At 32.5% G+C, this 24,437-nt stretch overlaps 3 protein-coding genes and 2 non-coding genes across 8 annotated transcripts; 3 read left to right on the top strand and 2 right to left on the bottom strand.

Moving 5' to 3' along the window:
* Positions 1–4,059: 4,059 nt before the first annotated feature.
* On the bottom strand, positions 4,060–4,131 carry TRNAH-GUG (transfer RNA histidin (anticodon GUG)). Its single transcript has one exon. It is a non-coding gene; the product is annotated as a tRNA-His (tRNA).
* Positions 4,132–7,462: 3,331 nt separating this feature from the next.
* On the bottom strand, positions 7,463–7,534 carry TRNAH-GUG (transfer RNA histidin (anticodon GUG)). The gene has a single exon. It is a non-coding gene; the product is annotated as a tRNA-His (tRNA).
* A 90-nt stretch (positions 7,535–7,624) lies between these two features.
* On the top strand, positions 7,625–13,020 carry LOC111017563 (choline/ethanolaminephosphotransferase 1). Of its 3 annotated transcripts, none has more exons than XM_022293359.2 (20): positions 7,625–7,777; positions 8,109–8,287; positions 8,520–8,529; positions 8,621–8,671; positions 8,967–9,044; positions 9,144–9,219; positions 9,328–9,350; positions 9,437–9,537; positions 9,813–9,907; positions 10,009–10,077; positions 10,487–10,556; positions 10,750–10,813; positions 10,923–10,963; positions 11,050–11,134; positions 11,414–11,476; positions 11,753–11,811; positions 11,928–11,980; positions 12,218–12,290; positions 12,639–12,681; positions 12,771–13,020. In XM_022293359.2, exons 2-19 carry the CDS (start codon positions 8,151–8,153, stop codon positions 12,658–12,660), a joined length of 1,170 nt encoding a protein of 389 aa, XP_022149051.1. In that variant the 5' UTR covers positions 7,625–7,777; positions 8,109–8,150; the 3' UTR covers positions 12,661–12,681; positions 12,771–13,020. The 3 variants fall into 3 exon arrangements, with proteins under 3 accessions (XP_022149051.1, XP_022149049.1, XP_022149050.1); XM_022293357.2 differs by having other exon boundaries at positions 11,753–11,823; XM_022293358.2 differs by having other exon boundaries at positions 7,671–7,850; positions 11,753–11,823.
* A 3,618-nt stretch (positions 13,021–16,638) lies between these two features.
* On the top strand, positions 16,639–18,663 carry LOC111017523 (micronuclear linker histone polyprotein-like protein). Of its 2 annotated transcripts, none has more exons than XM_022293304.2 (2): positions 16,639–16,898; positions 17,144–18,663. In XM_022293304.2, exons 1-2 carry the CDS (start codon positions 16,784–16,786, stop codon positions 18,301–18,303), a joined length of 1,275 nt encoding a protein of 424 aa, XP_022148996.2. In that variant the 5' UTR covers positions 16,639–16,783; the 3' UTR covers positions 18,304–18,663. The 2 variants fall into 2 exon arrangements, with proteins under 2 accessions (XP_022148996.2, XP_022148997.2); XM_022293305.2 differs by having other exon boundaries at positions 16,760–16,909.
* Positions 18,664–21,603: 2,940 nt separating this feature from the next.
* On the top strand, positions 21,604–24,367 carry LOC111017584 (uncharacterized). Its single transcript, XM_022293394.2, has 2 exons — positions 21,604–22,083; positions 23,312–24,367. Exons 1-2 carry the CDS (start codon positions 21,752–21,754, stop codon positions 24,156–24,158), a joined length of 1,179 nt encoding a protein of 392 aa, XP_022149086.1. The 5' UTR covers positions 21,604–21,751; the 3' UTR covers positions 24,159–24,367.
* Positions 24,368–24,437: the final 70 nt, after the last annotated feature.

Here is a 24,437-nt window from a genome sequence, read left to right as displayed (position 1 = left end):
CCATTTTAATCTTTTAATTTAACAAGTATATAACATACTACCCTTTGAATTTCATTCAACCAAATATTTTTATTTTGTTTAAGCTATTATCCAAACCAAAACTTATCAAAAGCTTTAAATTGCATTACTTAATTTAAGTTTATGGTAAAAATTGTAATATTTATGCAAGTCCAAATTCAATTTAGTGAAATTAAGAGCTGAGAGTAAAAAAATTGAATTTTTTCCTAAAATTTTGAAGCTACATTGAACTTTAGGTTTAAATCTAATGATTGTATAATATAAGGTAGAAGATGGAGAAGTAGATAGGATTGAAGAGAAGATGATGCAAGTCAAAACTGTATTGGAAAGAAAGTCAGAGAGAAGTAAGATGAAGAGGAAAAAGAGAGAAAAAGTCAGAACAATTAAAATGAAAAGATTATTGAAATGACACAAATAATTGAATTGAACAACCAAAAAATTTCCATTCATCTAACTCGATAAATTTCAATATCTCGTATCTCTTATTTTTTCACCACCGAAAATTTTTCTATTAAATAAATTAAGAGTGGTCCAAATGTCAAACACGAAACAGGGACCAACTCGACCAAACTGGATCCGAATAACCTTTGCTTTCTTGAAAGCGCCATGTCCAATTATTTTTTAAAAGTTTTTATAAAGCTTAAAATTACTTCTTTCGTACATATACTTTTAATATTGAGTTCATTTATTATTATTTTTTTTTTTTTACTGCATCTTTAGTTTACTCCGTTTGTTTTATAAAGTCAATGTTATAGGTTGGAAATTCCTTTTATCTAAAAAAATCTGAATTGTCCTCCGGAGAAAGTATCTTATTGTTTATAGGTAAGACTTGTAATTAAGGAATGCTATAAAACCTTACTTTTTGCTATGCTACATAAAACCTCAATTCTAATTAAGCATCGAAGTGCATGGAGTAACACTATACGTGTGTAATTTTTCTATTTCGTAGGTTTCATCAATCTTTTTTATTATAGCAAATGGGTGCAAATTGATTCGATCAAATTTTTAAAACGTTTTTATAGATAAATTATATTTTTGGTTACTGATCAATTTGAACGGTACTTTATATTTATTTGGTTTTCAAGGTTAGTTAATAATACATTATTTAATAAGTCTTTTGTATTTCCATTAAAAGAATGATTTAGTCTCTAAATTTTAGTATATAACGGTTTACTTATTAGATTTTAAATTTTTTTTAATAATTTACTTTTAATCATGAAAAAATATTGTCTCTTTTTTAATATATTGTGATAAATATTATTAATAATATTACATAGGTTTGACAACAGCCACTTAGATTTCATTGATTCGTCAATTTTTTTTTTGGACAAATGTGGTTTGGGTGGTTGTCACTTAAAATACATGAAAAATTTCAAGAAAGCAACTATAAATTATTACAAATTTTAAACTGCAGCCATGAAGATTATTATCTACTAAAATCCAAGATAAAATTAATCATTACAAATTTAACCATTGAACTTTTCTTTTTTTTTTAAACAAACTAAACCCATTCAATTAAAGTATTGAGGCTAAATGTGCTTTTAAAATTTACCCAGTTTTCAGAACTTGTCCTTTAAATCCCAAGATTCCAAAAATAAATCTAAATCTATTATTTTTTCACATTAGCTACACTGAATAGATTAGATTTTGGAGTTTGATTCAACAAGCAATTAATTAGGCTAGCTAGTTAGAAAAATACCAACCTAAATCAATCTCCAAAAAATTCATTCGAAAGTAACTATTAAATCACGCCACGCTATCCAAAATCTCATCTAACAAAAAAATTCCTACCCCCAACTTAAAGAATTCCACGCATTTCGAATGTAGTTACATTAAAAGCAATACCAACTACTAAAAACTAACACATATAACTAACGTATCACTAATGCATCAAATGCAAACTTTCTTATAAATTCAAGTCGTCATAACATTTTACAACGACTCAAAAGAGACAAAACCCACCTCTCACAAAACCCTAATTGCATTCAAAGAACTACATTGTGATGGATCATTTGAATCTCAAAGTGTTTTCTTAAGGTTGAAGTTGGTAGCTTTACTTCCACTTCCACCAACTCCCCTTTGTTTGCAACAGCAGAAAGCAAGACATTCAACCGAAAGGAAAGAATTTGGATATATAAGAGAGAGTCAAAAAAAGAAAGCAACATTATATTATATGCCATGCAATGCACCCAACTCCCAATCACTGCCCAATTATTGTTCCCTTTTCCCCATTTCAAAACCACTGTTTTGTTATCAACAATATTGTACAAAAACCCTAATCATTTTGTCTTCTAAATAATTTACCCAAAATAAAAAGAATGAATAGACATTTTGCTTCTGAATTTTTCTTTCTTCCCCTTCCCCTTCCCCTTCCCCTTCCCCACCAACTCTTTTTTTGGGTATGCTAAAATATATACAGAATAATTCATGGGTTTTGGCTAAGATTCTCTCATATGTACGTTTCAATGCCTTTACTTTCATTTTAATTTTCATTTTTGGGCAAAACTATGAGACAAAATTTCACTTCAAACTCATTCATTGGTTGATGGCATTAACATTTTCAGACTAAAATGCCAATCCTTTGGATTTTAGTGGAAATTCAGGACAAGATAATGGGACACCACACACGCAAAATAATAATAATATTTTTCTATTTTTTATAAAGGAATTATTAAAAGTACATGTTTTGATATTCCTTATATTTTTAACCACTATTTATTTGAGATGAGGGAGATGAGAATAAAATTTCGTGTAAGAATAATTCATTATAACAAGAATTTAATCTAAAGTAGGACAAAATTTTATTACATATGTGTCACTCATTGTTAGGTACAAATCTTAGGAACCTTATTTTCAAAATAGCTATATATCTTGGTCTTAGTTTAAAATTTGGTGAAAGATAATTTTCTTGATTATTCTGATCTTCTTAGGAATGTCTTTTTGTATTAATCTTTGTTGGTAGGCCACATTTAGAAATAAAAGTATCTTTCTAGTTAAATTATTATATGCATTAAAAATATTAATAAGTTGGGGAAAATTATTTATTTTTTTGTTGATGAATATATCTACCAATCCAATATATTTTTAAATTAGAGTTTAATAAATTTCTCATATTAAAAAAAATAATTATAAATATAACAAAAGATATAAAGTATTTATCAATTAACTAATGATTGTTATAATCATTTGATCAATTCGCTCCATCGTTGATAATATTTTTAAAAACATGAAATTATTTTCAAAAAACGTTCATCACTTCCTCACTTTAATTAATTTTTATGTTGATGAAATCGATCATCTTTCTTTTCACCTTTGCTTCCTCGAATCAATAAAAAGAAAAAAGAAAATGAAAAATGGTTATGCTTTTGTAGTCCTATCAAAACTAAAGGAGAAAAAAGAAAGACACAGCCTAGCTGCCTTTTAAATCCTTTTGTTGAGACGTGACAAAAGGCAAACTTTGCTTTGAATCTAAAAGCAAAATAATAATAATAATACTAATAAATAATAAATAATTAAATTAAAACCACGTTTTAACACCTTATCTAATTGGAATTATTTAATGTCTCTCTTTCGAAGACAATGTTTTTTCCACACGATTCTTTCTCAAAATAATTTGATTTAACGTTGCATCAAAGAAAGTTAAATTGGAAAGAGAAGAAAAAGAAAATTAAAGCTAGAAATTAATTGGACTCCAAAGATATGTTTGTCTATCTAAAAATCCTAATGATCTGAAAACTAATGAAAAGTTGTAATTAGGAAAATTGAAGAGTCATAAAGACACCGTGTAATCCAGTTCATGGCATTTTTATTTTTATTTTTATCTTAGTCCTATTTAGAATTTATAAAAGTAAAAGATATGTTTAAAATATGAAAGCCTAGTGAGCTCAAGCTGGGCCTCTGGCTTCACGGCAAAATTAAAGCCCAAAAGATTCGTTATATTTCAAATTGGGCCTTGTACAAGGAATTGATGGCCCCTTTTCGGTTCAAGTTCGACGTCAACGTTTAGCTTGATGGCAAAAGAATGAAAAAATAATATTTATCTGTGGCTGCTGGGATTCGAGCCCAGGTCTCTACGGCCACAACGTAGAATTCTTACCACTAAACTACAGCCACATTTTGATTTAAAATGACCAATAAATTATATTATTATATTATTAGTCGGTTATACCCTGCAGGTTCAGGGCTAGGGACCGGAGCCTGGTGAGTTACTCTTTGATTGCATCTTATTTTTGGCCGTCTTCCTTCTTCTTCAGAATTCTCGTTCAAGCTGACATAGAGGTAAAAGTAAAAAAAAAAAGGAACCGTTGATATTATTTACTCGTCATCTTCAACGTCGATATAGATGACTTCGTGGACGTCGTCGGGTTGGTTGTTGCCACCGTCTCTACCACCGCCATCACCAAACAAACAGATGAGTCGTTCATTACAAATCGAAAACTCTCAAATTGAGATAAATAGACTTATCAATTATAGAAATCAGTTTGTGGGAATGACCATCTTTTACAGGACGACTCGTCGTCTGTGGAAGGCAGTCATTCCCACGAACGGATTTCTTGTCTACTTATATTAGTCGTGAGTTTTCAATTCTGTAATGAGTGGCATAATATGTTCGTTTCGCGATCTTCTCCTCCATTGCAAAGTCTCCGAACAAGTCTCTAAGGTCGGCCCGCTCATCGGGCAGATGATTCCCGGCCATAAGATAGAATTGGATAGAAATTTGAAGAAAAAGAAAGACTGAAGGATTGTTCTAACATATTTTTCTTATGCTCTCCCTCACCCACCTTTTTCATTGTTTTGTTATTGACTCAATATCAGGGTATTTTGCCCTCCCTCTGATCACGCCATTTTCATGCCCTCACAAAATTTTCTTTTGTAGAAATACTAATTACTAAGTATTTTTCTTCATTTATTTGCACACTTCAAACAAATATTACACAAATGTAAATATTTTAACTTCAAACTTCACTCACACTAATTAAAGATACTAATTTTCTTGTCACATTTTGTCTGGGTTCTTTCTATTGCTTTTTTGCCTTGTGTGACATAATTCAAGATACTAATTTGGAAAGTTTAATAAACATATTTTATAAAAAAATCATACATAATTCGAGAGTTCAAGAAATAATTTAAGTCCTATTTGCTAAAATTACAAAGTTTTATTTTCTAAAAATCGAAAACAAAATTTATGAAATGAACTCTTTAATATTTAATCATTTTCTCAGCTGGCTTAACTTTGAAAATATTGAAAAAAAAAATGTTGCCTTTTTAGGAGGACAGTATCATTTTATGTAGTAAAAAGTTTCTCTAATAAATTGTCAATTATTATTTTGGAACTATTCTTTTTGTCACCGGATAAATTATGGTTGGTTTGATATGCAATTCGAATTTTTTTTCTTTAGATTAATTGAATCCAATATATTCCGTGAATATCTATTTGAGATTTTTGTTTTAATGTTTTCCGATCTTGAATGTGAAACTTATGCAGAATTGCATTAAAAAATGATAAAAGATACTATAAATTCGTTTCATTTTTATCCAAATTAAAATATGTAAAATATAATATTTTATAAATTATATAATATTGTAAAGTAATAATTCTACAAAACTTAAAATATATATGTTAATAATTTAATAATTATTATTTTATATTTAACTTAACATTTAATAATAACAAACGTATTACTAAACATCAGATTTTTAAATTAATATTCAATTTCAAAATCTACAACTAAATACAAGTCTGAAAATATTAAAAACATGAAATACAACTTTATTGAATCCATTGTTTTCAAATTACCAACCAAATACACCTTTAGATACTCAACTGTAAAGAGATGATTAAACTTCTAATCCACCAGATGTTTTATTCTAGAACTCATGAATCTCTTTCTCAAGATTAGAACCTCCTTACTATTATCATAAAATTCCTTAAAAGAAGTTGGTTTTTCAATTGAAAATTCTAAACTATGAATGGTTTTTCAATTGAAAATTCTAAACTATGAACTCCCACTCCTACTACGAAGAAAAAACTTTAAAAAGTTTCTAACTGAAATAAACCCTTTGAAAGGTTTGAAAATTAGATCCTAAATATAGAGGAAGGTCATATAAATTAAATGCCATCCCTAACATTTAGTTTCCTAATACCTTTTATCTCATTGGGTCAAACTCATAGGCCGTTGGAGAATAATTCTCTTTTTTTAGTTACACATTTTCAAAAATTAAACTAACTTGCTTAATGGTGTCTAAGCTTTTACTTAAAAAAAATATATAAAATGAAGCGTTATTATTATTTATTTATTTATTAGTATAGATAAGTGATGTTAAGGCAGCTCACTAAAGTTATTTTGATAGGTATCTATCTGTGTCATTAAAAAGGATGCAAATCAGTTGGCATATGTAATCGCATGCTATCTTTTAGAAAGTGCCGACTCAATGGTTTTAGGGTCTGCCTTAGATTTCTGTTCGTAGTTTCTTCTTCTTCGTTTTGTTATTAAAAAAAAAAAAGAATAGTTATTTTGAATTGGGTTGAACTGAGTTTATATTCCGTTGTACTATGTTATTGAGACTATTCCCTTCTTTTCCTTACTAAAGCTCTTCAATAAAAAGGTTTGTTGTATTTGTAATTGATTTTGAGAAATCATGATAAGTTTTTTGTATTCTCCCCTTGGGTTCCATTTACAAAACGGATATGGTATCAGTGTCTAAAACGTTCAGACAACCATCCGATCAAAAATTGGGATGCAACCAAGATCGATGGGCCAAAAGAGCCACGATCTTAAGGGGCATGTTAAGGATTCACATTGATAGAATGAGGGACCTTACATAGGTTTATAATAAATATAGGCTACTCTTCTCATTGCCAATTGGTTTTGAGATGGAATCCATGAATATTAATATAGTGTCAGAGCTCCCTACTTTACAGAAATTGAATGTTTCAAAATACTTATAAGAGACTTGCTGATATGACAATGGAATAATAACAATAGAGTATCATGTCAAATTTGTAATAAATTCAGGCATACTGCGTAGCGATTAGATAACTTCATTGTTGGGCATTAGTATTCAGAATCAAATTCATGTGGGCAATGGAGCAGGTTTGGATATTTTACATACCGATGGTTATTGTGTTTCCTCTTAAAGCAGAAAAATCTCATTAGAGTTAAGTCAATTTTCTAAGGATAACCATGTCTTTGAATTTCAGTAAAACTCTTGTCACAGACTTCTGAATAATCGTAATCGTAGTCCTATTTAGAATTTATAAAAGTAAAAGATATGTTTAAAATCTGAAAGCCTGGTGAGCTCAAGCTGGGCCTCTTGCTCCACGGCAAAATTGAAGCCCAAAATATTCGTTATATTTCAAATTGGGCCTTGTACAAGAAATTGATGGGCCCTCTTTCGACGCCAACGTTTAGCGTGATGGCACAAATGAAAAATTAGTACTCATTGTGGCTGCTGGGATTCGAGCCCAGGTCTCTACGGCCACAACGTAGAATTCTTACCACTAAACTACAGCCACATTTTGGCAAAAGAGTGGCCAATAAATTATATTACACTATTTTATTTACAGAATTTTCTTCAGAACGAGAAAAGGTTGATTCCGACGTCGTTTAGGATATTCGATTCGGTGTTATGGAAAAAGAAAACAGGAGTCGGTTATACCCTGCAGGTTCAGGGCGGGAGAGATACAGGTGGCCGGAACCAGTTCGCGCGCTCTCTAAGAGTCTCCGCCGGATCGTTCAATCGCTTGGATTCATACTTGGTGAGTTACTTTTCGATTGCATCTTATTTTCGGCTGTCTTCCTTCTTCTTGAGAATTTTCGTTCAAGCTTTTGGTATGTATCTATAAAATTTCTATCAAAATTTCAAAATATAGGCTGTTTTCTTTGTTGTGTACTATGTCGATTTCAAGGCTGTAACTCTTCTGCTTCACTTTGTGAATTTCGTCTCAATCTCTGCTCATCACTCTACTAGGAGTGTTCTTTAAAACACCTATTTAATGGATATTGAGTTTTCGTCGTCAACACATGGAATTTTGAACCAAGAGATCACCACTCGATCATCTTAGGTTTTTTCCTCCTGATTGTTGGCAGGTTGTGTTTCGAGCGGATTGAGTTTCTGAAACAGTGAAAGAAATGGGTTATATCGGAGCACATGGCGTGGAGGCTCTAGGGAGATACAAGTACCGGGGTGAGGATCACTCTTTTGTGGCCAAATATGTCTTGCAGCCCTTCTGGAGCCGCTTTGTGAATTTTTTTCCTCTTTGGATGCCGTAAGTGTCTCATCTCTTATGGCGTGTTTCTGCATGCTTTCCTTTACAAACTTTAGTTAAATATTTGGCTTATAAATCCAGCCTCTGGCGTTTCCCATTTAGTTTGTTCTGGATTTCGTTGCTTGTGAAGTTTTCATGAATTGTTGGGCTTGTGAATTTTGGAAATGGTTCTTTTCCACCGATAATGCTGACTTCTTGTTTCTCTTTGTTTGCTCTGTGAGGACCTCTTCAGCCCAAACATGGTGAATTGATCTTACATCTAGCACTGATTTGTCATTTTGACCATCCAATTTTATGGACTTGCCTCTTCTTATTTGTACTACTTTATGGCAGATAACTTTTGCAGGATTCCTGTTTTTGGTCACGTCTGCACTGCTTGGCTATGTGAGTGTCCATCAATTTCTAGATTACTTTTTTTTTCTCTCTAATTTTCTTTGAACGTTAACTCAACCTTTTTCTCAGTGCAGGTAACTATTGTTTATTATCTTTGCAACAATTAGTTACACTTTTTTGTTAAAATCGAGCTCAGAAAATTAAAATGTGGATTTTGGAATTTTGCTTCCTGCTTTTTTTTTTTTTGTCATGAAAAAACGGATATTTTGTGAAATTGATTTTTTGCAAGATAAATACCAATATTGAAAATTTTTCACTTTAATGTATTTTCTATTTTTTGTTTAAGGTATATTCGCCTCATCTTGGTTCAGCTCCACCTAGATGGGTTCATTTTGCCCATGGGTTACTCCTTTTCTTATATCAGGTATGGATCGGTTCTTATTCATTCTCTATCATGGTTTCCCTGTGCTTTGCCTTAATATAATATAAATTGTTCAACGCTAATCTTTTACTTGCATGCTAGACTTTTGATGCTGTTGATGGAAAACAAGCAAGAAGAACAAATTCTTCAAGTCCATTGGGGGAACTTTTTGACCATGGTGATATGCCCTTTTCATATAATTTTGTTATTTTTTTTTACTACTTTTAGATGTGTGATTAATATTGACAGATGATGTGTTTTCTCCTTTCCATATATGTTCTCTCAGGATGTGATGCACTTGCATGTGCGGTTAGTATCTCTCCCTCAGTCTTCGACTCATCGTTTGAAGTACCTACAATGCCATTTTTTGAAAGTTGTTTTTAATTTCTTTTCAGTTTGAAGCCTTAGCTTTTGGAAGCACTACCATGTGCGGAAGGAATACTTTTTGGTTATGGGTAATTGCAGCCGTTCCTTTTTATGGTGCAACATGGGAACAGTAAGTAGTCAGTTGTCAACTATCTGTGCTTTTATTTACCCCTCCAGATCCTGATTCCTATGGAGTCCACAAGTATAAATTACTGGAAACTGTTAGCAATTTGATATGGCCTTGTTTAGTTGTTTGTTAAATGCTTGTAGTTGATGCTCCAATCTGCATCATGTAGGATATCCTGTATGCATGAGAATCTTGTTTTGAATGTTGATCCCAATGTAGGTCTGCAGACTGTTGACTTCTTTTTTCTTCTATTCCTCATTCTACCCTGTTTTATGCAGTTATTTCACCAATACTCTTATTCTTCCTACTATAAATGGGCCTACAGAGGGTCTTATGCTGATCTATGTATCTCATTTTTTTACATCATTTGTTGGTAAAGTCCTATTTCTCTTTTCATTCTCTACTTCTTTGCTTACAATTAGCATTATAGATCTCTGTATGAAGCAATTATGACTTAGTTTCTTAACTTTCCAGGTGCTGAGTGGTGGGCTCAACCACTTGGAAAATCCATACCATTTTTTAGCTGGGTTCCACTTTTTCATGGTAACTCTATGGTTAACGTCATCATCATTTGCCCATGGCCTGTTAAATTTAGCACGTAATGGATCTTCTCTGAAATATACACACTTTCAAGCAGCATATATTTAAATGCTTTAGTATTTTATGATGTTCTTATTTTATTTGCCGTTGCACCTTTATGCTAACAGTTCTGTTAACATTGTCCAACTTTAATGTTATCTGGATAGTTTTGTTGTGCTTTTAAATTCGATCATGTCTGTAATACTCTTTAAGAAATTTTTGTTTCGAAGTATGACACTGTTTTTCTTGATACCATAATGAATTGGATTGGTTTGCTTGACCTGGAGGGTCTGCCCTGCTTGATTACTGCCGATGTTTCATTTCCTTTACCTAACTATGGTTGAAGCCTTATATTTTTTCTTTTGAATGTTAGATATTGCGACGATTGGTGTTGTGATGTTACTAATGACAGCTTTTGGTGTTATTCCAACTATTACATTTAAGTAAGCACTCAATCTACTAATTTTGTTAGCAATAATGTAGCATCGAATGCAAGGAAATACAGTGGAAAGATGCTTTTGAGGGCTTCCAGATACCAGAACTTAAAATTTATACCAATAGCATAAGCCCATATACAGCTTAATGTTGAAAAGAGAAAGTTAGATTTAATTTACAGTACACTGTGCTTTTTTGCAGTGTGTCCAATGTCCATAAGGTTGTTCAGGGAAGAAAAGGAAGTGCGTTTCAAGCATTTGCAATGGTAATAGCTCAAAAAGCGAAATTCTATTTTCCATGTTTCTTCCTTCATATAATTTTCCCAGTTTCCTTGGTTATTTGATTGTTTAACAATGCCATTGTTTTCTTCTCAGCTGTGCCCATTTGCTGTTCTCCTTGGTGGCGTCCTGGTGTGGTATGAACTGGAGCTATTGGACGTCGAACTTTTTCTCCCTACATGTATTTTTTGTTCCTTTATGATGAACCTTTATTCTCATGTAGGGATTATTTGTCTCCGTCAGACCTCATAAAAAACTATCCTCATTTGGTTCTCACTGGAAGCGGCCTTGCTTTTGGATTCTTAGTGGTAAGTCACCTTCCCCCTTCTTTAGATAATATGATAGCAGGCTAGCAGCCGCCTATCTGTATGCCTATTAACCTTGAAGTTAATACTGCCGGTACAGTTAGCTCAATTTGGACAGCATTTAAAAAAGGATCCCTAGAAAAATGATTTCGTCAAGTCTGTTAGCTGATTTTATTTGTGTAGGGTGCATTACCCTTTTTTGTGTGTGTCTATCCTAATTGGTGGCTCTGTTTTTAGAACCCCAAATGTCAGACCAGTAAAAATTAGAACCTTTTTTTGCAGGGAAGAATGATCCTTGCTCACTTATGCGATGAACCTAAGGGCTTGAAAACTGGAATGTGCATGGTATGCGGCACTGACACTTATATGTTAGGCACTGTTTGTAGTTTAACACTACATTTATTTTGTTCTTGTGTTTATTGCATACAGTGTTATGTTGTCTTTGTGCTCATTTTTTTCCCTAGAGGATTCATCATGTTCATTTATCTTGTAGTATTATTATGCTGCCACCATGTCATCCCTCCCCCCCCCCCCCCCCAATTGATATTTTTAGGGTATTTTTGGTGTTTGATGACAAACCATTGTAGTGCAAGTTATAAGCAGTTTGATTATACTTTTCAGTCACTTTTTTATCTCCCATTTGCGATTGCAAATGCACTGACGGCAAGACTTGGTGACGGGTACGTGACAAAGTATATATTTATAGTCCGGCTTCATATAATTAATGGAAATAGCACCCTAGATGTGAATGTTGGACCTCTTTCAACTGATGAACCATATATATAAACTGTTTCAGGATTCCCATGTTTGATGAGAGATTGATTCTAGTTGGTTACTTCATCTACACAGGTATCATCAATTTTATTGATAACAAAAATGTGATATCATTGGTTCCTGAGAATCATTTGTGTTGCTTGTTCATGTAGTCTGCAATGATTATAAGTTAGCAAGCTCCTTTCGGGAACTTTTGTTTTCCTAAAGTTCAATTCTGCAGTTTAATTTCGACATGCTTTTAGAATAGTTTGATCTTTTATGCTACTCCAGTTTTCCATATGTACCATTAACTCAATCTTTCTCCGTTCTCAGCTGCTTTCTATTTGCACTTTGCCACATCAGTTATTCGAGAGATGAAGAGCTCTTTGGGAATCCATTGCTTCAGGTGAGAGAGAAAACCAAATCACATGATCAATAAAAATTCTACCAGCTACCAGATTGGGAAAATCCTAGGATTTTCTTATTTATTGCACTGTCTCCAACAAGAATCACTGGATAGATCTTGTGGTTTTCAGTTGGGTTTATCCGTACGTTACCTCTGTATAGTCATCAATTTACTTCCCCATGATACAAAAATTTATTCTTATCCTGGGTATGAGCGAGGTCGAAAAATCATCCAAGATTTACAGTTGGTCTGTACTTGGATGACATTCAAAAAAGACTGGATTTTATTGTCCTTATAGAAATTTTAAAAGGATTAAACCTGTCTGATACTGCTTTCCATGAATATCAGGATAATTAAGAAAGAGGCTTGAAACCTGTTGATTTCCATATTGGTATGTCCTTGCTTCCATTCCTTATTGACTTGCTAAGATCTACAGTGTTCATGAAACTAATCATGCTTGATAATTTTGAACTCTTACAGAATATCAGCTCTAGTTCAAAGGAAAGATGTATGAAGCCATTTTAGAACCTTGGCTGTAAAGTCCATGGTATCTAAATCCCAGTAAGGTATCACTCTCTGTATAGACTGTAAACGGAATCCTAGAGCAGAATTTCTGCATATGATACTACTAGGTCTGTAAGTTTCAGAACACATTCAGAAGTTTCTGAGTTTTTCTTGTTGTAGACATATATAACAGCTACATTATGTTAATGTCCATATTTTGTGGTTATTATTGTGTATGATCTGAAACGTCCAAATCCAATCAGTGAATTCTGATTAAATGATGAAAATGTGATTCAGCCTTCTGATGTATGATCACAGAGAATTGGGAAGCATCCAATGGAAATAGAGCACGTCAGACAGCAAAGGTATATTTCTTAGAGCATGTAATATAAGCTGGGGTAGGTTGGTTTTTTAATTTAATCATGAGCACATTCAAATTAAGCAAAAAGTAGGACATAATCTTTGTTGTTTTATCAAGACAGGATATGCTCATAATCATGCATAAATATTGAAAGTGACAATCCCATTAACTCCTTGGTTAAAGCTTATAAGTTACATAAACAATAGCAAAATTATTAATTAAGGGAAGTCCATAGGGACATCATCATTGCCAAATGCCAACTATATTCAAGTCATAGTAAGGTTTTTTTTTTTTTTTTTTAATATTAAACTAATGTTTTTGTCGAACTGTTTGTTTTGTGTATTCCAATAATGTAAAATGCTCGCGCGTGTATGGAGCGTGCGACTTTTACTATTATGATCCCTCTGCTCTAAAGTACTAACCTCGGAGTATGGAGTATGATGCTATTTTTCAATAATGAATACTATAATTTATCCCTTTCAAAAAAAAAAAAAAAGAATACTATAATTTATCTTTAGCAAGCTTAATTTTGGAGGTCCTACTTATACGTGGCTTTGTTAAACAATTCTTTTTTTTTTTTTGGTTAAAAATTAGAACATGAACATGGGAGGTGTTTTGAAAAATGTGTTTTTGGGGTTTAATCTTTATTTATGAATTTTGAAACTTTCGGCATGGAATTATTCTACTTTTAAAATCAAGAATTTTACATGAGGTATTCGAGCCACTTTAAGGATCAAACTCTGTTTTACTTCATACTAAACTTTTGTTTCTATTTGGTTTTAGTATCTACATTTTTAAATTTTATGTTTTAGCTCTTTAACTTTATTTTTTGTTACTGTTATTAATTTAATATAAATCATTTTTTTTACAATTTAATATAAATCATTTATTTAATGAGTAGATGTTTGCATGATCTAGTAGTACTAGAAATAGATATATATTTTTGTTAAATGATTTGAAAAATTTTAACAAAAATTATTAAAATAGTTTATATGTATATATATATATTTAAAATTCAATGTATAGAATAGAATTCTTGAGAATTTAAGGACTAAAAGTAAAGTATAATATTTAAAAATGTAAGGGAATGATTGGCTCACAATTTTAATCAATTTAGGCAAGGTTGAACGGTTTGGATTTATATATTATCATAGTACAAAGTAATAGGGTTTTTTTAGGTACGAAAGAATAGGTGGTAGGTTAAAAAATTGTTATTATAATTATTTTATTATTTTATTTTTTTTAGAAGAATAATTATTTTTGATAAAGGGTTAAAGAATTATTATATAGTATAAGATGTAGGTGTACATAATCTTATGTAGGTACGGACCAAACATCATTTAAAATTGCAATATCAACGGTAAATAATATATACTTCTTTTAAGGTCGAAGGTCCAAATCTTCCTACTTCAAATTTATTGTACTAAATAAATACTCTAAAAATTAGATCAGAAAAAATAGAACACTCTATGAACAGAAAAAGAAAATATATATGTATATATATATATCCAAAGGAGTGGAAATTGTAGTATAGTAATAAATTTGAGGGATTTAATGCTTTGGATGGGGGTAAGGTGAGGTAACGGCAGGGAGAATATAGAATGTGATCATGCATGGCATGTGAAGGAAGGGAGGAGGGGCCCACGTGGGGCAAATAAATTTAAATTTAAATGGTAAAAAATAAATCTTTTCAAGAAAAATAATAATAAATTATCGATTTTTAAGATGTGAGACACGTGGCGAAATCTGGTGAGGAGAGGACGACAGCGTATGGGGTGGTGTCTGGAAAGGTGATGATGGTAAGTTAAGTAGGAGAATTGAGGTGCTGCATGCCTCCTCCTAAACCTTAATCTCAACCTTAATCACAATTCACACTCAAATCCAAAAAGTTTATTCACTATTTCACTTCTACTTCTCATGCATTTTTATTCCCATTCTCTCATTAAATTGGTTCAAATTAAAAACAAAAATTTCAAATCCTATATGGGTCTTTTTTATTTTTTTATTTTTTATTTTACTTTTGTTTGGGCCAGCTTGTCTCGCCCGACTTTACAACATGCCATGAAACATATAAAAGTTACTACTTTATAAGGTACGTGGACATCATGAGATTTAAATTCATTCCCTTTGAAATAACCTAGTTTGTTTGGACGAATAAGCCATCTATCATGGTTTTTAGTCTTTATACTATTAAAAAATAGTCAATTTGGATTTTATTATAAAATTTTAATACAAATTTCATACCTAATAAAAATTCTTTAATACAAATTTATGGTTATATTTCAAGAATTTAGTGAGTGAATAATCATGCTAAAATTATGATTAAATAAATGAGATAAAAATAAAAATAGAATACCAAAATAGTGATATTTTAAAAGTACAAAGGACTAGATGTTTCAAAAGTACATTGACTAATGTAAATGAAAATTGAAAATATAGGGATCAAAATGAACAAAAGTGGATAGTACGAAAATTAAACCGCCTACTGTTTAACTTTTTTATTTTTTACTTTAATAATTGTGGGGTGGGATATCAAACTATCAACTAGAAATAGGTGTCTTATCTACTTGACTTATGCTCGGATTCACTATTCTGGTTGATATTTGAAAAGCTCCTTTCATTTGCTATTTATTCTCTTTTTTGTTTTGATCTTTATCTTAACTTAATCCCATGTTTATCAAAGTTTATTGTTGTGCTTACCTAACATAACGACATGGTAGATGAATTTCATGATATGAAATTTTGTTTTAATTCGAAAATGTCAGCATATTTTAACATCTAATCTTTTAAGACAGACGTACAATATCTCAACCAATTGAATTACGATTGAGTTAGTAATTTGACATATGAGCCTAGTCGAACTGTAATATAATTTAAGTAGTGTTGTAAGATATTATATTGTTTTGAGTGCAATGGTTAAATTACAAGAATGAATGATGTATGGTGTAATTATTTTGTGGAAGTTTTTTCTTAATCTAGTTTTGTTTTGATTTGTTTTCACAAATAACTTGTTTCAAAACTATTAAAGTTCCTTTTCAAACTTATGTACATGTGAATAATGATAATGTTAAGTATACTGTATACAATGATTTTAATCTTTTCCAAAAAGGAAAAAACTGTTTCCAAAAGTAATTTCAAACAAAAAAGTAAAATTTTCATTTCTTCAAAATAGTTACCCAATAAGTTTCTTGGTTTACATTCATTCAATTTTTGTGGTCCAATGTGTAGTTCATTAAATATCAAACGGCCAAATATAATTTGTCAAACATACATTTATTTCCCCCAAATTCATGGTAAAATTTTTAATTTCAAAACTTATGGGTTGCGACACTTCAAACTTTATCCACTTCTGACATTGTATTAATCAACACTCCAAAGTGGTAACCCCCTAACCAATTACCAAACAATATGATAAAACCTTAAAAACATTTCTGATTTGATTTCATTTCATTAAAATTTTCACGTGGAAGGTTATCCAACACGCAACCTCTGATGGCGATTCAAGAGCACGGCGGAGGCAGCGCGAGTGAGATTGGATATCTACCGTACGATTTGTATACTTTGTTAGGGGTGTAGGATAAGACAGTGAACCCTGCAGCAGAGTAGCAGAACCCATCACCTTCTTATTATGAAGAAAGCATTCAGTTCCCCTGCAGAAGAGCAATTATGGGCTGCACAAAATAGTGCTCTCTTTTCGTCACTCTGCTTTCTCTGTTTCCCTCTCCTCTCGGTGCCTACAAAACGTGATTTTTACGTCTCTCTCTAGAAACAAAGTTTTTTTTTTTTTTTTTGTATTTCTTTTTACATTTCTTTGTGCTCCCAAAGTCAAAACTTTTGCAATCTGTGTCTTTTTTTTTCCTTTCCCCTTTTCAGCTGTGAAGCATTCTGAGCTGACCCAGTTCTCCTTTTTCCATGAATCCGAGTTGATTTGGGCTAATTTTTCCTTTTCTTCTCACTTCTTGAAAGTCGGTTGTCTTTTTTTTCTCAGAACCCATCAAGGAAGCAGCGGCGGCCATGAGGGAGAGAGGCAAAGCTGTGGAAGTTTACAGCAATGACACGGATTTTTATTCCTCTGCTTCTGAATTCCCCTGTAAGAAGCACCCATCTTCTTCCTCTGTTGGGGTCTGCGCGGATTGCTTGAAAGATCGGCTGATCAAGCTGGTTTGTTCTGACTGCGGCGAGCAGAGGCTCTCCTCTTGCTCTTGCTCTGAGATCTCATCCAATCGAAATTCTTGTACTGTGGAAGTGGGAAGTGTGGGGAGAGTTTCGTTTTTGATTGAGAATGAGAGGAATGGCGTTTCATTGCTGGGCCCGAGCAAGCTCAAATTGGAGAAAAGGGAAGAGGTTGTGGTTCTAGAGAGAAGCAGTAGCAGCTGTGCGGAGATTAAGAAGAGTGGGTTTTGGAGAATTGGGAAATTTTTCAGGAAGAAGAGGGAGAAGGGATGTGAGAGATCAAGCGTTTGTGGGTATGATGAAAAGAGTGAAATTTGTATGGTTGATTTCATGGGTGTGTCCAGGTCGAGATCTCTCTGTAGTTTCCGTGGTGGTGGGTTTTTCGGGTCGGAGGACGGCGGCGATATGGTGGTTTCCGGTGGCCGGAGCTCGATTTCCGGAGCCAGAACTTCGAGTGTCAATGGGGGTATGCTCTGCGATTCCGCCAGAAGAAGTGGATTCAGCGAAACAGAGCCAAGAAAGAGTGGCTTCGAGAGCGATCACAGAGAAGGGGGAAATTTCGAAAACGATCAAAATGGGTTTAATTTAGCCAATAGACGCGTGTTTTCTCTGAAAGAGAGCGATTTTAATGGCATGGACGAATCTGGGTTCATAGATTTCAAGCTGGATTTCACATCAGAAACAAAAACAGAGTACTCTGTTCCCAAAATGGGTCTGGGTTTGGGTTTAGGCCCTCTCTCAAACCCCACCTCTGCATTTGGGAGCACGAGGGCTTTTGACATGGCGGCGGCGCATGAATGCGGCAGAGGGATGGCCGGCGCCGGCGGAGGTTCCTGTAGGATAACAGTTAGTGACAGAGGGATAAAGAAGGGGAGGAAAATCTTGAAGGCATGGAAATGGATATTCAAGCATCCGCCAAATTGGGCAACTGCAACTGGGAGGAAGAAAGAAGAAGATTTAATGTCCAAAACTTGAACTGAATAAGGAAAAACAAATGACTGAAACTGAAAGTGTCCTTTTTTTGTTTTTCTTTTTTCTTCTTTTTTCTGGTGTAGGTTAGTACAAATATTGATCTGTATTTTCTGCCATCTTTCCGAATATAGTTGGTAAATTGTCTTGAAATCCACTCGTGTACTCTTTTTTTTTTTTTTTTCTGTTGAATCTCTTATTTTATGTTTTTGGGAGTATGTGTATTGTCTGTGTTGGAGAGGTGGCAAAAGGCACTGTTTGGGTTGTAGAGCACGAAACAATGGGAAGACAGAGACAAGGAATAGAAGAAAGAATGTCTCACTCAGTCACAGTTGATATAGAAAAAAAGTAAAGTTTGAGAAACAATCAATTTCTTTTTGTAAAGTTATTATCTTTTTAATTATATAAACATGTGATGTTACACTAGATTGGCTGTCTAATTGCACGAAGTTTACCCAAAAGGAAGATTGGTTTTTCGCATTTGGGAGAGAAAGAAATGTATCAATGTTTTAGGCATGTGTTGTTTTTCAACTTTATAAGAAAAAAAAATACATTTTTAACGATTTAGACATTTGATTTTAGTTTGTAACGATTTAGTCACTCTATACTTTTAAATTAGTGATAATCTAAGACTCTAATAACAATTTAGTCTCTATAATTTAAAGTTTGTGACAACTTAGTCCGTGCCATAAAAAATCTCATCAAAATTAAGTGTCTATTTTTGTTATATAATGATTTGGTTTTTGTAATTTATTAACACATTTGGTTCCTTAGTAATTTATCGATGTGTATATATATAAGAAACATATAAAAAAAATTATAGCAGTGACTAAATTTTAACTACATCGACTAAATCGTGTTCAAACCTCATGATTGCCACCTAACTAAAAATTAATTTCTTTTGTATTTTCTTAGCAACCAAATGTAGTAAGATTAGTCGATTGTCTCACGAGATCGAGAAGTACGGGAGCTGGCTGTAAAACACATGGATATGAAAGAAAAATGTTTAAGGACTAAATTGTTACCAATTTAGAAGTATTTAATTAAATCGTTATAAACTAAAGTTTAAAGACTAAGAGAAAATCAATTTTTAACATAAAAAATTGCACTGTTTGAAAATATATCTTAAAGAGAAAACATAAAATGTGTATGGATATAATTTGTATCTCAAGACCAAATGTCAACCGATTTAAAATTCTTGAGTTGTTAGTTGTTATTTTCCGGTCCATTTTAACAAATTATACTTTTTTTTAACGATGAGATTTAATGGAATATATGACGAAGGCTATGTGTTTTACTGTTGAACTATGTTGACAATAAAAAAAAAAAGAAAAATTGCATAATTTAAAGTTAGAAAATCTAGATTTGTTTATCTGTTGTATAAATAATGAATATAACATATTAAAGGAATATGATTTTGACATCATTGGTATACAAGTGGGAAAAAGTTTGTGTCCAGTTACAATTTCAATAAGCATGCAAAAGTTCAAATTTATGTCTTCAAATCTTATATGTTGGAAGAAAATTTGTTTCAGCAATTTATTTAATAATATTAGAATAAATTGTTTCATTGATGAATTGAAAGGTAAATGTAAGAGAAGTTTTTTTCTTTTTTTCTTTTTAAGAGGTAAATGAAAAGGTTAATCTAATAAGACCAGCAGAGTCTTAAAATAAAATATAAATTAAATTAAAACTGCCATTTAAGTTGAACCAAACAGCCCAATAACATTGATTGAAAATTTTCAATTTCTTTTTTTTTTCGTTTAATCTTTAGTTGGAAAGGGCCTTTAAAATTTTACTTCAAAGAGAGAAAAAAAGACGGTTTTAAAATTTAGCTCCATTTCAAATATTACATTTATATAAAATTTAAAATAACCAAAATACAGTATTAAAAAAATGCTTATAAATTCAATACCAGAATAACTGAAAATCAAAATAACCATCAAAACTTGCCATTATGAAGTCATTTTCAAGTACTTATGAAAATAGACTCCAATCTTTACTACAGTCTTATTATTTTATTATTTTATTATGCAATTTAATCTATGTACTTTCAAATTCATAACAATTTAGTCATTGAACTTTAATATGTAACGATTTAGAACTTGTAATTTAAAGTTTGTAACAATTTAGTATTTATCGTGAAATTTTTTAGTTTCTTATATATATGGATTGGTAAACTTACAAGGACCAAATATGTTTATAGATTAGAAAGATTAAATTGTTATATGATAAAACTTGATATTTAATTTTAGTAAGATTTTTCATGATAGGGAGTAAAAATCATTCCAACTAAAGTTTAGGGACTAAAGTGTTATTTTAGTGAAAGTATCGGGATTAAATCGTTATAAACTAAAGTTTATGGACATTTAACCTTTAATCTTTATACCTTAAAAATTTATAATAAGTTTTTAGTTTTTTTTTTCTTTTTTTTAGGATAATAAGTTTTTAGTTGAATGCTTGGCACATTATTCAAGAAGGAAATTACTTAGCTTCTGACGGATGATGATCTATCTCTATATTGATATATCATTATTGAAAAATTGAGGCATCTCGTTATTTAAAAAATATATATATACATTTTTTCGTTTCGCTCCATAATTATCAAACATTTAATTAGGGTTAGTGCAAGATAAAGTTATCACTAGTTCAAGAATTTACTTTAAAGTAACCTACGATATGTACCTTAAACAACATATCTTGATTATGTAGTGCCCAGAAGAGTTTGGGTGGTTTGGATAATTCTGAAGAAATATCCTTGAAGTCTCCTTGCGTATGTACGAAAATGGAGATAGTGTGTATACCCAAGTATTGGAGCACAATTGGAGCACAAAGGTCAAATGGTCGTTGACTCGATAATTAAAAAGAAAAAAAGCTATTAGGATTATATGTCATGTAACATACTTGTTAAATAAATTAATAATTAGGACATACTGGACATAAAATTAATAGATTAGTTATTTAATAAAAAGTTGAAATTAAATACACATAATTTTAAAAGCTTAATTTATATATATATAAACCTCTAAAGTCTAAGCATTACTTTTCTCGCCCAAGCAAATGATTGTTATTTATTAGTATTCTACGTGGTGTTATTCTTTGATCTTCGTGTCAAACCTAATCTTATCGCCGTACACGTTTCACGTAAGCTCACGATCTCATCCAATAGAGAGTAGCATTGAAACTTTCCAAAACTTGGAGCACAAGCAATTCACAAAATGACCAAATGTAAGTCAACAGATATATGAATAATTAATTAAAAGTCCAATCCAAAACTCCAAGTACCAAATAAGTCAATGCCGCTGAATATTATATTAGCGGCAGGAAATTTCTCCTTAATTCGGATATATGTAACAAACAAATTAAATATATAGCCGTGCCCCAAAAATCAAATAAAATCAGATCAAGAAAGAGGATCGGAGAAATCAGAATATTATTGGAGCAGATCGAGAAGATGTACGTGACAAGGCCTCTTTCGATGTACAGAAATGAGGGCGCTACTTCGGCAGCGCCGGTGCCGGCGGCGTTGGTGGAGGGTCCAAATACGGGGGTTCTGGTGATAGAAGATGAAGCGGCGGAATCGAGATGGCTTTTTGGGTTGCTTAAGAGGAAGTCGGTGAAGGCGCCGCCCTTCCCTCAGAACAAGATAATGGAGCTTCGCTATACCATAAACTCAGGGGAGCACCAGCACACCGATTACTTCTACGCGCTGCTCATTCCCGTTATCAATCGCCCCTTGTCTTCCAACAAATATTACGTCATCAAATCTCGCGGCAAAACAAAAGGGTATGCGCCTCCCTCTCATCTTCATTTCTTCTCCTTTTCCTTTTTGCGCGTCGTCGGCCATCCCATTCCGTTGGGGATTTTTCCTCATCTCCCCTTCCGTTCCAATATATATTTTACTTTCTTTTAGAAAGATTTAGGAAGAAATTAGGCTACTATACAAAGAAAAATTGGACTTTGGGCGCTTTTTTGGTTAAAAATTAAAAAATATATATATAATAATTAATATATATTTATATTAATAATATATAAAAATATACAATATAAATAAAATATTAAATCCCGTCCTGATCGGAAACTCGATTAGGGTCTCCAATCAAATCGGGAATTTCCCACCCAATCAGGTCGGGTGGTATCTATAGGGATTAAGTTAGGTTAAAATATACCTCATTATTTAGTATCTGTTATGGAAACTTTTATCCGTCCAGAAATTCTAATTCCTTGATAAACAAAACTTGCATACACGTGTACCTACATGTGTTTAGTTGGGAAGCAAATAAACAAATAGTTGGAACTGGAAGTAATATTTATCAAATTATTTTTAAGAATAAAAAATTAATAACGAAATAGTTATGTCTTTTATTTAATTAGATTTGGGTATTTTGTTGTTAAGTCTAAACGTGTTTTAATTTGTGCTATTTCGCGATGAAGTTGAATCCTGGGTCTGTGATTTGAGTTTAGCCTTTCTTTCTTTGACATGGTCACATGACGATTCAGCGTTCGGGTTTGTTAAATTTTGCTTGATTTATGTGTCAGTCATCCATAAATAATAATTTTTAGTTTATTTTTCAGCAGCCATTATAAATCATATTAAATATTTGTCGGTCCCTGATATTTTCCACATATTTATGTATTTGGCAGTATAAATTTGATATTTTCCACATATTTATGTATTTGACAGTATAAATTTGACATTTTCACCGTTTAAAAAAAGAGATAAAATATTATAAATATTAAAAAAATGTCACTAATATATACATAATATTAATATTAATCATTTTTTTTAATAAGTAAATATTTTATTATAAATAAATATTATAAATAATAATCATTATAAATAAATAAATATTTATGTATTAATTTAAATATTTTTTACTGAAATATTTATCAATATTTTATCAAGAATTTGGGATTTCGACATGATCCGATCTCGATCCCCTTATAGCTTGTTAATATCTATAAACATAGGATTCGATGTGATAATAGTCCAAATGTATGAACCTAAACGCAGGCTAGCATGTACAAGTTCAAAGGAAGACGATGAGACCAGCTGCTGTTGCTTTGGCATCCCTGATACACCACCACAACTCTTCGACCCAACAAATGCCTACCAACAGTTCCAAATCAGTAATTATGTACAGTGTGCAGGGCCCTGTGGTTTTATGGCCAACTCCATAGCTCCTGACGGGGTTCCACCCCGTTTCCTTAGGCGCAGGGGCTGGAGAGCTTATACCAAAACCTTCAAGAACAAAAACTTGGAGCTCACCCAAGCGCTCGGCCTTGACGCCGCGCTGCGTGCCCACCTCCCAGCTCTCAACTTCTCGCTGCCGGCCAAATCTTCGGACCCGGTGGTGGTGGGGAAGTGGTACTGCCCTTTCATTTTCGTTCGGGATGGAGAGGTTGGCTCTCAGGTGAGTAACTCGCCGTACTATGAAATGACCCTCCAACAGAGTTGGGAGGAGATATTTGGGTGTGGGAATTTGGGGGGAGGTGAGCGAGGGGTGGATTTTGATGTGTCTGTGGAAAAGGAAGTGATTTTGATTGCGGGTCAGCGGACCGATGGTAGAGAAGTTGGTGATGGGGTTGTGTGGTTCGGGTCGTGGGGGGTTGGGCTGAGCTTGGCGATTGTGGAGAGAGTGAAATGGGAGGAGGAGAGGGCGGGATTTGAATTTGGAAAAGAAAAGGAAAAGAAATATGTGAAGGTGAAGAGAAGAGAGGAGTATGGAGGGGTAGGAGAGTGGAAGAGATTTGGGTGTTATGTGTTAATTGAGAGGTTTGTGCTCAAGAGAATGGATGGAAGCTTAGTTCTTACTTGGGAATTTAAGCACACTCATCAAATTAGGACCAAATGGGAGTGATTAGAATCATATTAATTATTATGTATTGGTTGTTGATCTTGTTATACTTTGGTTGGGTAGAATCATTGTAATTTATAATGGAGTTCACCATTTCCAGATATAGTTAGTTAACTAAGGGACATATGAATTTTGTATTATAATTTTTAGAAATAAGTTCAAGTTGATTTGTATTTCTTTTATGATCAATTAAAATGACCCGTTTAGATGGATGAAAATAGTACGTATTACTATTTGTTCAACTGTTTGACTTTTTACTAGTAAGTACCAGTCTTGTTTTTA

Source organism: Momordica charantia (genome assembly GCF_013281855.1).
Source record: "Momordica charantia cultivar OHB3-1 chromosome 9 unlocalized genomic scaffold, Mcharantia_2.0 BLBB01000009.1, whole genome shotgun sequence".
NCBI lineage: Eukaryota > Viridiplantae > Streptophyta > Magnoliopsida > Cucurbitales > Cucurbitaceae > Momordica > Momordica charantia.
Note: the sequence above shows the minus strand (reverse complement) of the source record. Positions and strands in the feature narration are given on the sequence as shown.